Source organism: Oncorhynchus clarkii, chromosome 2 (genome assembly GCF_045791955.1).
Source record: "Oncorhynchus clarkii lewisi isolate Uvic-CL-2024 chromosome 2, UVic_Ocla_1.0, whole genome shotgun sequence".
NCBI lineage: Eukaryota > Metazoa > Chordata > Actinopteri > Salmoniformes > Salmonidae > Oncorhynchus > Oncorhynchus clarkii.
Genome location: NC_092148.1, coordinates 23,353,846 through 23,368,609, shown reverse-complemented (window position 1 = coordinate 23,368,609; position 14,764 = coordinate 23,353,846). Strand labels below are relative to the sequence as shown.

Sequence of the window (14,764 nt, the reverse complement as noted above, 5' to 3'; positions counted from 1 at the left end):
AATAAAGCAAAACCTGAGGGAATGGCATCTAAAACAATTGCAAAATCTTTAGGTGTTACAGGGATATTGTAAAGTAAGAAGAATTCATTATAACGAAGAAAAAACCCTCTGCATTTACAAGTTGGCTCACCAATAAGATATTTATTATTTCGGAACCAATATTCTAAAAACAAAGAAGTTTTTTTATACAATATATCCCGATTATTCCATATATAATATCTATGTGGAGAAAAATTATGCTTATAAATTAAGGACCATGACAAGAAAACCTGCAAATGAAAAGCAGAGAGTTTCACTGGAACTTTGTCAATATTATAATTGCAAATCAACATGAAGTTAAGGCCACCAAAAGTAGAGAAGACATGATGAGGAATAAAATTCCACATAGAAGTGGTTCTTCTTAGGAATTGTTATTTCCAATTGATCTTAAAAGTATTATTTATGGTAGTAAAGTCCAGAAAATTCATTCCACCATACTCATAAGTGTTCATTACAACAGTTTAGCAGTTTTCCCAATGTATTGGGTACGGTTTCTCCACAGAAAGTTGAAAAGCATCTGCTCTATCTCTTTGCTTATTTTACCATCAAGAGATAAAGATAGAGCGCCATATGTTAGCCTAGAGATACTTTAACGCTCGTCGAAATGGGTAGACCAAGGCGCAGCGTGATTTGGGTTCATCATAATTTATTAGAATGTGAACCAGCAACAAAAACAATAAAGAGGATAAAACAAACAAACGAATGTACAGCCTTGTAGGGCTCAAAAGCAGCAATACAAAAACATAGTCAAGATCCCACAAATCACAAATGGGAAATGGCTACCTAAATATGATCCCCAATCAGAGACAATAAACAGCTGCCTCTGATTGGGAACCATATCAGGCCACCATAGAAATACAATTCCCCTAGATAACCCACCCTAAATCACACCCCGACCCAACCAACATAGAGAATAAACCGCTCTCTATGGTCAGGGTGTGACAGATACATTCAGCCTTAGTTATTAGGACTCTTCCTTTCAAAGTTAAGTCACTCTGTAGCCATTGATTTAGCTTCTTCTGGGGTTTTTTAATAAGAGGGTTCAAATGTAGTAAGCCTCTAGACTTCTGATCCTTAGTAATGGATATATGCCTAAATGCCTAAATATGTAAGTTCTTCTTTCACTGGAATACCATAATATGAAGGTGTCACAATCTTTGACAGCCATGAGTTCACGTGTATTCATGTTAGACCAGACGCTTTGGAAAAGGATAGTATCACATTGATTGATATGGGAATTTGGTTAGCGTCTTTCAGAAAAAGTGTAGTATTGCCAGCCAGCTCGCTTTTAAAAATACCTTGTACAGGACTATTAGTTAAAGCATTTGTAAGAAGTTGGGTGATACGGAGAGATAGGACAACCTTGCCTAATTCCTTTCTTTAACTCAAATCTAGGTGAGGTGCCATGTTTCCGTTTGACAGAGCAGTTACCATTTCTATAGAGAGTCTCAATAGCCGTACAGAAAAAATCCCCAAAGACAAATTTCTCAAGGGAGTGGAAGAGGAACTGATGGTCTACTGTGTCAAATGCTTTATAAAAATCCAAAAATAATATGAAGCTATCCTCGGTTATTAGGTCTGAGTAGTCAAGTATGTCTAATATTAGGCTGATTTTGTTAGAAATATGACTGTTCTTCATAAAGCCAGACCGTGTTTCATCAATGATTGCATCCAGGACTTATTTAATTATTTTTGCAAGTAGTAAGGCTTATATCTTAAAGTCATTATTGAGAAGTCAAATTGGACGCCAGTTATCGATGAGCAGTATTTATTTTTTTAGGCTTAGGTATCAGTGTTAATAACCTCTGACTCATTGTAGGAGGGAGAACATTGTTTTTAATACTCGTTAAAAAGACTTCAAGTAGGAAGGGAGCTACTTGTTCAGAAAATAATTTGTCAAATTCTGATGTAATTCCATCAACATCTGGGGATTTATTGTTCTTTCGATGTTTGAAAGACTATAATCTCTTCAACTTTGATGGGTTCATCACACTGTTAGATTCTGTATCACTGATAGAGTGAACATTATTCAGTGAGTCAAAAAACATATATGTGGACTCCTGAGAGTACATAGAGCTATACAATTTCCTGTAAAAATTGCTACAGTATTTAGTGATTCATTTTTGGTAATCTGTAATAACACCATCAATGTTTAATTTATGGATAGTGTTATTTGTAGAGTGAAATTTCTCACGTCTAAAGAACTAGGATCCCCATACTGTTTTTATTTGATTTACTTTTCTGCTATTTTTCACACCAGTATCTCTACCTGCACATGTTCATCTGATCATTTATCACTCCAGTGTTAATCTGCTAAATTATAATTATTCACTCCTATGGCCTATTTATTGCCTACCTCCTCATGCCTTTTGCACACAATGTACTGTATATAGATTTTTATTTTCTACTATGTTATTGACTTGTTTATTGTTTACTCCATGTGTAACTCTGTGTTGTTGTCTGTACAACACTGCTATGCTTTATCTTGGCCAGGTTGCAGTTGCAAATGAGAATGTGTTCTCAACTAGCCTACCTGGTTAAATAAAGGTGAAATAAAAAAATAAAAAATAAAAAATTCTCAAACCATTTTTTCCTATATCTAATGAAGGCTCCTTCTGCTTTTAATCTATATATATTATCCAGTTTATTTAATCTATATATATTATCCAGTTTATTTTGTAACTCAATCAGTTCAATCTTCTCCTCACCCGATAGGCCGGCTGGGGACCTCTGAGAAAGGGAAGTTATCTTAATGATCACCTTTTCCTCCTCAGCTCTTCTGGTCGTAGCAAGATTCCTACCATATTTTCTAAGGTATTTGGACACCTCAAATTTAAAGAGCTCCCAGTTCTTGCAATAAGACTTTTATTCACAAGCCCTTTCCCAAGAAGTGTGAGAGCAGATCTTTAACCTCAAATTTAAAGAGCTCCCAGTTCTTGCAATAAGATTTTTCTTCACAAGTCTTTTCCCAAGAAGTGTGAGAGCAGATCTTTAACCTCAAACTTAACTATATTATTATTTAATTACGAGCTATTTAGCTTCTAGTAGGATGCTCTATCAAGGTCAGTATCAAGGGTAAATATTTTGATATCAATGTAAATGGCCCTATGAACTGTGAGGGGAGTAGCACAAATATTTGTAGTAACACACTATCAGTACATTTGGATATAAGCCAAAAATCTATTCTGGACTCTCTGGAACCTGTTTTGTTACTCCAAGTGAACGATCTGTCAGCCGGAAACCTCTCTCTCCATATATCGGTAAGATCAAACTTTTCCATAAAAGTATTAAAGTATTAAGTATTAAACCCAAAGTATTAAACCCAAATTCTGACTGGTTGGCCTACCTGGGTGCCATCTATCAGATGAATTATCTATAGTAATGTTAAAGTCCCCTCCTATCAATAATAAAGAATTGGGAAATTTAGATAACCAATGAAGTATATGTTTCTCTATAGATTCAAGTAACTCATCACTCTCATGTTTGGTGTTGTACCCGTAGAAGTTTACAGTAATGAGCGTAATGTCATTGTAACTGATCACAAGACAAATAAAGTGACCAAAGGGGTCACATTCCGAGTCTAGAATATTACCACCAAAGATATTTTTCACTGTAGTGACACCAGTGGAGCGTTCAGATCCATATCGTTGTCCCACTGTGACCTCCAGAAGTTGGCATCAGTAGAAATTGTGAAAAAAGCAAAAATCTGTTTGAAATTGTTTAGCAAATAAAAATAAATATAAATACCTTGCGCTTCACATTGTTTCGTAACCCCCTAGCATTAAGAGAAACTATAGACAAAGACAAAACAACAAAGACAATTTAAAAGTATAAACTGTAGAATGAGTCAAAAACGTTGCAGCAGTGAACATAAGCGATAAGGAACCGAGATCTGCACCACTTCACCAAGTCAATTTAAAGAGAAAATAGCTTATACCATAAACTCTGAGCTAGTTGTTATCCGGATTTTGAAATTTAACTTAACAGAAAATTATTTTCAAAACCAAACCAAGGGTTTTCTGTAGTAAGAGAGACTAAAACCCCTATTTAGTGCTATCAGGCACTATTCTGATAAATAAAAATAAAATACAAAATATGAATTTAAAAAATAAAAGAGTACCTACTATTTTAAGTGCATATGAAAACTGATCAGATTTTTTTATATATTTTTTAATGTTTTACATATACATGTTCCTAAGACCTTTCTCACTTGGCAATAACTATTAATAACTAAATAGAACAATAACTGTGTAAAGTCAGAACAGACCTGAATGCCCCTTTAAAACAGTATTTTAGTTACTGTATGCATAAAAAATAAATACAACTTTCAGTCTTCTTCGTGAGTTTGTAAACAAAATACACCTTCTTCTGGTCTGGTCATACAAGCTAATAAATTATTGAGGTACCTGAGTGTTCCGAAAAAGAGTCACCTGAGGCTTGTTAGGTAACGTTAATCAGTACAAGGAAAATGAGAATACCATGGCTGAAACCATCTATCTGTTCCCTCTGGTGAGATTCTAGGGATGAAAATAGATTTCTGAACCGTTGATGAAGCCTTGTCCTCAGACGAAGTAAGCATCCACCGGGCTGAGATGCTCGGCGAAACGCAGACTATGCAGACTAGGCTCTGAAGGAACGAGTTCTTCCTAGCAGCTTTCCAGACGGTATTTCTATAGAATCTGGCAGTGAAGAGGATGATGATACCCCTTGGTCTTGAATCGTTTTGCTGTTGCTTCTTGCCGAGGTGATGCACAACGTCGATGGTATCACCAACTTTGTTCTTCTCTGCAGGCATAACTTATTGGCAGATGCGGGGCGGCAGGGTAGCCTCACAGTAAGAATACAGTAAGTTCACTGTCCAGGGTAGCCTAGCGTTGGACTAGTGACCGGGAGGTTGCAAGTTCAAATCCCCAAGCTGTTGTTCTGCCCCTGGACAGGCAGTTAACCCACTGTTTATAGGCTGTCATTGAAAATAAGAATTTGTTCTTAACTGACTTGCCTAGTTAAATAAAGGTTTTTAAAAAATGCGGATAGCCTCTTGTCGCACATCCTCATTCTCCACCTCTGGCACGCCATAGAGTCTCAGGTTCCATCTTCTTGTGTATTGCTCCAGATCAGTGAGACGTCTATGGTAGACATTGTTATTCTGTTCCACATTTAACACACATTTTCAACTTTAGCCACTCCCATTTTGACATCCTTGATTACAAGACATGCAAACTCCAGTCTTTTTCAAGCCTTTGATAACCACGGTGTTTGCGCCTACCATTGTCTCAATGGCGTCAGACCTGGAGTTGATAAGTAAGGAGAGGGTAGCCACGATGTCAGAGTCCATGTTTGGTTTTTTGGAGGGTGGAGGTTTGCATGGAGTAACCGGTAAAGAGGGGAACTCGTCATCTTCAACAGCATTCAAAAGCATGAGATTATCCTTAGGGCAAGCATAGTTATGGCAGTTGTCAATACATTTTTTAATGGATTTCTTCAATGTTCTGAATACTCAATCTTCAGGTCGGCTATTTAATTACCATAAAGCAAAACCAGTATTGTTCCCATTTAATAAATATAAAAAGTAAAGTAAAGCACATAAAATAGGACACCAGCAACCACTAAAATTAGGATAGCAAGTTCTGTGAAGAGTATACATTTGGACCACAATTCCATGCTTAAGATAAGGACATGTTTGGATTGTACACACTGTTTACCTCTTAACTGAATGAGGGCCAAAGGACATTTTTAAGTGCACGCAAAATATATGACAGTTTGCTTACAGTGCCAAATGAGTCTCTCAGCATTCAATTATGGGAGCTGCAAACTACATTAAGCACAGACGCCAGTCAGAAACTAGCTAGGCAGTTTCACAAACAGTTTGCACACGAGTAAGGTAGTTAGTCCAAAACATAATCCATCGGTGTAGGCTCACTTTCAAGGAGTGTGTGTGTGGTGTACACTAAGACTTGCTGAAAGAATGCATAGCCAAAACAATATATTCATATCTGTGGTGTTTTTGAGGCTACAATCTAACAACCTTCATCCTTCCCACAGGATGTACTAACTAACTCCTCGGAGTTCAAAGTTAGAAATGTACTGAAATCTTTACCATACAAACATTAAGAAGTGGTGCTTAAATAGAAAAGTCAAAACAGTCAAAAATGTTTAATCCATTTTGAGGACTATTCCACCGAATCCCAGATTAGACTTTGTTTGCACCACAGCACCAAAAAAGAGTAAGGCAATGGTTAGGCATTGAAGGCACCCAAAGGGGTCTTGTTGAAAAACAATGTGGTAATGGGGCAGCATATTGGACTTGTCCATTGTTCATAATGAATTCAAGGAGCTTTGAAGAGCTCTATAAAGCAAAAGGAATGTAGTCAAACTAGTTCATCAACAATGTCTACATCTCATCAGTGTGGGCTGGTTTGGTGGGGTCAAGGCTTGCGCTCCCTTTTCCTGTTGCTGACACCAGGGCCAGAGGTTCAGTCTGCCCTTCATCCAGAGTCGAGCTGTTCCCTGGTTGGCTCTCCTCCAGGGCCACATCCTCAATGTCAGTGATTTTGGGACTTTCTATTGGTTGCTTTAGTATTTTGGAAGCATCCGGGGGATCTGATTGGCTGAGGTCACGGGAAACGGGTAGGGAATCGGGCTGAATGATACGGTTGTCCACATCCTCAGCAGCTTGCAAGGATGAAGCAGGATCTGTGAGGATGCTTCTGGAGATAACTGAAATGGTAAAGAAGAGGGAAGGCTATTTAACTTTCATCATTTTCAGAAGAAAAATGATCCATTATTAATTCCTAAATGGATACAGTGCCTTGCGAAAGTATTCGGCCCCCTTGAACTTTGCGACCTTTTGCCACATTTCAGGCTTCAAACATAAAGATATAAAACTGTATTTTTTTGTGAAGAATCAACAACAAGTGGGACACAATCATGAAGTGGAACGACATTTATTGGATACTTCAAACTTTTTTAACAAATCAAAAACTGAAAAATTGGGCGTGCAAAATTATTCAGCCCCTTTACTTTCAGTGCAGTAAACTCTCTCCAGAAGTTCAGTGAGGATCTCTGAATGATCCAATGTTGACCTAAATGACTAATGATGATAAATACAATCCACCTGTGTGTAATCAAGTCTCCGTATAAATGCACCTGCACTGTGATAGTCTCAGAGGTCCGTTAAAAGCACAGAGAGCATCATGAAGAACAAGGAACACACCATGCAGGTCCGAGATACTGTTGTGAAGAAGTTTAAAGCCGGATTTGGATACAAAAAGATTTCCCAAGCTTTAAACATCCCAAGGAGCACTGTGCAAGCGATAATATTGAAATGGAAGGAGTATCAGACCACTGCAAATCTACCAAGACCTGGCCGTCCCTCTAAACTTTCAGCTCATACAAGGAGAAGACTGATCAGAGATGCAGCCAAGAGGCCCATGATCACTCTGGATGAACTGCAGAGATCTACAGCTGAGGTGGGAGACTCTGTCCATAGGACAACAATCAGTCGTATATTGCACAAATCTGGCCTTTATGGAAGAGTGGCAAGAAGAAAGCCATTTCTTAAAGATATCCATAAAAACGTGTTGTTTAAAGTTTGCGACAAGCCACCTGGGAGACACGCCAAACATGTGGAAGAAGGTGCTCTGGTCAGATGAAACCAAAATTAAACTTTTTGGCAACAATGCAAAACGTTATGTTTGGCGTAAAAGCAACACAGCTCATCACCCTGAACACACCATCCCCACTGTCAAACATGGTGGTGGCAGCATCATGGTTTGGGCCTGCTTTTCTTCAGCAGTGACAGGGAAGATGGTTAACATTGATGGGAAGATGGATGGAGCCAAATACAGGACCATTCTGGAAGAAAACCTGATGGAGTCTGCAAAAGACCTGACACTGGGACGGAGATTTGTCTTCCAACAAGACAATGATCCAAAACATAAAGCAAAATCTACAATGGAATGGTTCAAAAATAAACATATCCAGGTGTTAGAATGGCCAAGTCAAAGTCCAGACCTGAATCCAATCGAGAATCTGTGGAAAGAACTGAAAACTGCTGTTCACAAATGCTCTCCATCCAACCTCACTGAGCTCGAGCTGTTTTGCAAGGAGGAATGGGAAAAAATTTCAGTCTCTCGATGTGCAAAACTGATAGAGACATACCCCAAGCGACTTACAGCTGTACTCGCAGCAAAAGGTGGCGCTAGAAAGTATTAACTTAAGGGGGCTGAATAATTTTGCACGCCCAATTTTTCAGTTTTTGATTTGTTAAAGAAGTTTGAAATATCCAATAAATGTCGTTCCACTTCATGATTGTGTCCCACTTGTTGTTGATTCTTCACAAAAAAATACAGTTTTATATCTTTATGTTTGAAGCCTGAAATGTGGATAAAAGGTTGCAAAGTTCAAGGGGGCCGAATACTTTCGCAAGGCACTGTAACTAACCTCCTTTTGGTGTATAGTCCTCTTCTATGGATGAGGCGCCCCAGTGGAAGGGGCTGTAACTTGGGAAGATGATGAGGCCCAGAGAGAAGATGATAATCTGATGGGAAACAACAGACACACGTTCAGGTAACTTTTTTTTAAGATCACCCTGAAAGTACCCAAAGGCATGGATGAAAGACATGTTGATCTCACCATGACGCAGGTGCTGGTCTGTGCTGCTTTAGTGACCGTCTGCTTGATCAGCGACTGTAGTCTGCGCAGCTGAGCCAGGAGAGACCTGTGCATGGAGATATTATAAAAACACCAGAACTAACAAGACACAAACATCTTCATTGAGCATCATCAGTGCAAAAAGGTGATGTTAGCCAATTAACTTACATGTTGTGTTTCTCCAGCTGTTCCACGGTCCTCTGCAGCTCTTTGTTTTGCACTGAGCAAGCTGCTGCCCTGAGACACAGAAAATACCTAGGGTCACTGACAGAAAAGTATTCCTACTGTCCGACAGTGTCACACCATTGGGGAGAGTCAACAATAGCTCAGTGGCAGAATAGAACAGAAGGACCCATTGTCAGGACTTCCTACTGCACATGCCTCACTGTTGTAACACAAATGAAAATGCTAAGGAAATACAAGTGACTTGTTTATAGAGAATATTATCCACCCTGGACTACAAAGTGGGTCCAATTTTCATGAAGCCTAATTGAAGCCTCAGGCCTCACCTGCTCTCAAGCCCATCCACATAGTCCTTCTTCCTGCGACGGCTGTCTTGGGCTGACTGTTTGTTGCGTATTTTGCGTCTCACTTTTTTCAGAATCCGTTCCTCAGCCTAGAAGGGAATTCAGTCCAGTACATTTAGATGCAATTCAACTCAGAGATAAACAATTTCAGTCAATTTCAGTCAAATCATATAAAATATACAGCAAAGTCATTTGTTATGTCAAAGTTGTTATGCAAAAGTAATGTAATCCAAGTGCATGCAGGGAAGTAATGGATTTGGGTACATTGAATAGTGTACCATCTACTGTGTGTGTGTGTGTCTGACCTTGGTGAGGGGCAGGTTGTTGGGCAGAGAGATCCCCTCTTGGTTCAGCAGTTTCTGCTCCTCCTCAGTCAGTGTGAGGTCAGGGTAAAGCTGATCAGGAGAAGAGGATATTGTGTTTATAATCCTCACCGCCATAATCCCATAGAGAGACACTTGAACAACCACCGGGGTCTCAGACTAACAATCCCCCTCCCCCACTATCTTCTTATTGTGCCTATTTATCCATTCATTAGGGATTGAGGCCTATGGATTTCACCACATCTTTACAATAAATTTGCAGGCCTCCTGTATAAATCAGCAGGAAAGATTGTCACTATGTAATTACATCTAATTAGATGGTAAAAACATTCCCTATTAATTTGGGATTGAGCCCTGCAGCTTTGTCCTAATGCATACGGCGAGATCTTCACAACAGATGCCATTGAATATGGACTTATCTTGGCATAAGACCACTTTTGTGGTGTGAAAATATCAAAAACTCTTATTTTGGAGTCAACTTGCCCCTTTTAAGTCTCACCAGCGGGCTGTCTGGACTGGTGGGACCTGAGGTGGTACCAGAGTGGGTAGAAAGATGACCATGGTCAAATCTACCAGCGGATACTAGGGGTAACTCGTTGACGATACAGGACTCCGAGATCAACATCTGAGAACTCCAATCATCTGTAGCAGAAGACATAGGAAAAGAGAGTAAACTCCCACCCAACACACATGGACTCACACACAGAGATACGTGTGCGCTAGCGTACACACACACACACAAACACACACACACACACACACACACACACACACACACACACACACACACACACACACACACACACACACACACACACACACACACACACACACACACACACACACTCACCCAGTTCTATGGAAATGACATCAACACTATGCTGCTCTGGCTCCGTCTTGATGTTGGCCAGGGTGCTGATGTCATAGACCACCTGATAGATAGTTGTGGGGACCTGAGAGGGGTCCACCGTGGCAGTTAGGGGGCTCTTGGAGCAGGGTTCCTCAGAGATGCCACTGTCGCTCTCTGAGGAGGTCTCCACTGGGTCTCTGGTAGGGAAGACGTCATTTGGATTGATGGCATAAAGCACATCCTCTGGCTCGCTGTCGTTTAGACCCTGTAACATATTGAGAGGAATTAGGTAATACTTTAAGCAAATGGGTATAATACATTATTACATGTTAATAATGTTTTAATAAATAAAGTTGAGTAAATATTGCCCCAGGTCTTTACAACTTGGCTCACTATATTGTACAACTAGTCATAATGGGAAACCATCCGCACACTTTGGGAGTCTACCGTGCATTCATCTAGGGGTTTTTCAGAGCCAGCATAGATAACATCAGAGCAAGAAAATGGCCCTTCCAGTCCCCAACTCTCCTCTGTCATACTGTCCTCTTTGTGACAGAAAAACAGCTCTCCATTCTCTACATCCATGTCCTAGAAGAAACAAAACAGCAGTTAGAAGTATTACAAAATATTTATCAATTCAGTTCACTTTTGTGTACTTCTCTTATTGCACTGTCAATGTTACAACTCTTTGTTATTAAAGTGTTTGAAACTCATATCTATGTTGTTGTAAGTGGAGATTTATAAAGCATGAAGAAGGTGTGGCAACTGCTCAGAGAGCTGTTAAAGGGTGGAGCTATATCTATTATTACTGTTTGATCAGTGGGAGTCCTTTCGCAAGAGGATATCAGCATCCTGGTGCACGCACGCACAAACACACACAGTTGTATTAAAAACTGATAGGCTTTCTCAATAGCAATTGTACCCCCTCATAAAATCACAACTGTTACCCTTTTTTGGCCTCGTATTTAATATGTAGGCCTACTAGTTAGGCTAGCAGAAATAATAATATCACGTGACCCACACCAGTAGTCTTTAATAAACTATAGTCTGTCTATACGTATGTTTTCTATATCGTAGGCTATTGCCTGAATATTTCAGCCAAGTGTTCAGATAATGATCTCACGCTATTAAATGTCGGAACTTAAATAAAGTTTATCCATTAAAATTCAACATTCGCAAACGAATGCCTTCTTGGTTCGTATTAGATGTTGAGTTTGACACGACACCTCGGGTCATGTATAGGATTCCGTTCCCTGTCAAGCAGGATAAACAAGTGTTACATTGTACTCTCCAACTATAGCTTCATGACACCACAAACAACTTACTTGTCTGCTGCTGTTTTCAGAAACGATGATTCTTCCGAATATAGTATATATATAGGTCTACTTCAAGAGCATTACAACAATAGAAGGCCCAACGCGAGGAGAAAAATGCAGACGAGTAGTGTTTAAAGATCAACCAGTGTAAAACGCATTTCTCCCAAAAATCCAGCTGGCAATTCTCATGTCAATCATCCCAGAGGGCGAATAACCATACTGACACGGCGGATGTGCGTCGCCTGTACGCAACCGTTGGCTCTAAAATCACTAACTAATAGAGTATGTGGATTTCTCTCTGTATCTTACTTATTCCATAATGCAAAAACATGTCCTTTTTATAAATCAGTACATTTACACCAACGTTGTACAGTTCATAAAACGTCAACAAAAAAACGAAGTCCCTCCCACTTTACCCCTTTGATTCGGCAGGGCAATTTATGTGTGAATACTTCGTGGGCACAATGTAGCAGTGAATTAGATATTGTACTGGACATACTGGAAAAGAACAGTTACAGTATCGTATTGAACTCAAAAGACCTTGACTTTTGCCAACATTCTCTATGGAGACGTTTTTGCAGTAGGAAAGTTAGAGCAAAATCAAAGGATCATGGCAAAATCTAAAAGTCTGTCACACCATCTGGAGTTCTGACTTTGAACAGGTCATGATATCTCAAAGCAGTGTTGATGGTTTGTAATACATGGCTGGCACGTCAATGATGGCTGGAAGAGCCTGGTCGGTTGGTGTTCCTTGCAAAAATGGATAGCAGGGTGGTGAGTCAATCTTTGTATGTGTTCACTGCTCTCTTTGCACTTATCTATTTACAATAGACACTTATATTTTTGTCTCACCATTCTTTGTAGTTGATTGACTGATCAAGAATGGAAAAGGCAGCCAAATGTTGCGATCTTGAATGTAACTTTGTGAAATTGTATCATTCCCTTTACCCTGTAGGTGGCGTTAGAGTCTGTCCTGCTGGTGGATGGTGGGGAGACCATTGTGGTGCAAGGGCTGTGGGTGGCTCCTAGTGTGAGTGGCCAGGGGATTACTGGTGCCATCCAGAGATATGTGACAATGTTTTCCTGCAGTCACTTTCCACAGGTCCCTTGCCTGAAGACTGTGCCGAGGACACGACCCAACACCTGAAAAACTGTATAGATATCACCTGTTGGCCAAAGAGGTAGGCCTACATAGTTTGCATGCCAGTGTGGTTTGTATTGAGCAGGGACGTGCACAACTGTAGTCCTTGATGGCCACAGTTCTGAGGCCCAGTCATTTGACATATAACATTCTCTAGTTTACAATTCTCTAGTTTATAATTTACAATTATACACTACCATTCAAAAGTTTAGGGTCACTTAGAAATGTCCTTGTTTTTGAAAGAAAAGCACATTTTTTGTCCATTAAAATAACATCAAATTGATCAGAAATACAGTGTAGACATTGTTAATGTTGCAAATGACTATTGTAACAGGAAACAGCAGATTTTTTTATGGAATATCTACATAGGCGTACAGAGGCCCATTATCAGCAACCATCACTCCTGTGTTCTAATTTGAACTTGTACTTTTAAAAATCCAACTCTCTAAAAACAAGTCTCTCACCGTTGCCGCCTGCAATAGACCACCCTCTGCCCCCAGCTGTGCTCTGGACAACATATGTGAACTGATTGCCACCCATCTATCTTCAGAGCTCGTGCTGCTAGGTGACCTAAACTGGAACATGCTTAACACCCCAGCCATCCTACAATCTAAGCATGATGCCTTCCATCTCACACAAATTATCAATGAACCTACCAGGTACCACCCCAAAGCCGTTAACACGGGCACCCTCATAGATATCATACTAACCATCTTGCTCTCTAAATACACCTTTGCTGTTTTCAACCAAGATCTCAGCGATCACTGCCTCATTGCCTGCATCCGTAATGGGTCAGCGGTCAAGCGACCTCCACTCATCACTGTCAAGCGCTCCCTGAAACACTTCAGCGAGCAGGCCTTTCTAATCGACCTGGCCCGGGTATCCTGGAAGGATATTGACCTCATCCCGTCAGTAGAGGATGCCTGGTTATTTTTTTTAATGCCTTCCTCACCATCTTAAATAAGCATGCCCCTTCAAGAAATGAACCAGGAACAGATATAGCCCTCGGTTCTCTCCAGACCTGACTGCCCTTAACCAACACAAAAACATCCTATGGAGTTCTGCATTAGCATCGAAAAGCCCCCGTGATATGCAACTTTTCAGGGAAGTTAGAAACCAATATACACAGGCAGTTAGAAAAGCCAAGGCTAGCTTTTTCAAGCAGAAATTTGCTTCCTGCAACACAAACTCAAAAAAGTTCTGGGACACTGTAAAGTCCATGGAGAATAAAAACACCTCCTCCCAGCTGCCCACTGCACTGAGGATAGGAAACTCTGTCACCACCGATAAATCCACTATAATTGAGAATTACAATAAGCATTTTTCTACGGCTGGCCATGCTTTCCACCTGGCTACCCCTACCCCGGTCAACTGCACTGTACCCCCCACAGCAACTTGCCAGAGCCTTCCCAATTTCTCCTTCTCCCAAATCCAGTCAGCTGATGTTCTGTAAGTGCTGCAAAATCTGGACCCCTACAAATCAGCCGGGCTAGACAATCTGGACCCTTTCTTTCTAAAATTATCTGCCAAAATTGTTGCAAACCTTATTACTAGCCTGTTCAACCTCTCTTTCGTGTCGTCTGAGATTCCCCAAGATTGGAAAGCAGCTGCGGTCATCCCCCTCTTCAAAGGGGGGGACACTCTAGACCCAAACTACTACAGACCTATGTCTATCCTACCCTGCCTTTCCAAGGTCTTCGAAAGCCAAGTCAACAAACAGATTACCGACCATTTCGAATCCCACCACACCTTCTCCGCTATGCAATCTGGTTTCAGAGCTGGTCATGGGTGCACCTCAGCCACGCTCAAGGTCCTAAATGATATCTTAACCGCCATCGATAAGAAACAATACTGTGCAGCCGTATTCATTGACCTGGCTTTTGACTCTGTCAATCACCACATCCTCATCGGCAGAC

At 40.4% G+C, this 14,764-nt stretch overlaps 1 protein-coding gene across 2 annotated transcripts; it reads right to left on the bottom strand.

Moving 5' to 3' along the window:
* Positions 1-5,577: 5,577 nt before the first annotated feature.
* LOC139364491 (cyclic AMP-responsive element-binding protein 3-like protein 4) lies at positions 5,578-11,957 on the bottom strand. Of its 2 annotated transcripts, none has more exons than XM_071101281.1 (10): positions 11,717-11,957; positions 10,824-10,979; positions 10,392-10,656; positions 10,041-10,183; positions 9,524-9,613; positions 9,201-9,307; positions 8,860-8,928; positions 8,674-8,758; positions 8,482-8,578; positions 5,578-6,756 (listed from the first exon to the last, which is right to left on the bottom strand). In XM_071101281.1, exons 2-10 carry the CDS (start codon positions 10,974-10,976, stop codon positions 6,431-6,433), a joined length of 1,335 nt encoding a protein of 444 aa, XP_070957382.1. In that variant the 5' UTR covers positions 10,977-10,979; positions 11,717-11,957; the 3' UTR covers positions 5,578-6,430. The 2 variants fall into 2 exon arrangements, with proteins under 2 accessions (XP_070957382.1, XP_070957390.1); XM_071101289.1 differs by having other exon boundaries at positions 10,839-10,979; positions 11,717-11,944.
* Positions 11,958-14,764: the final 2,807 nt, after the last annotated feature.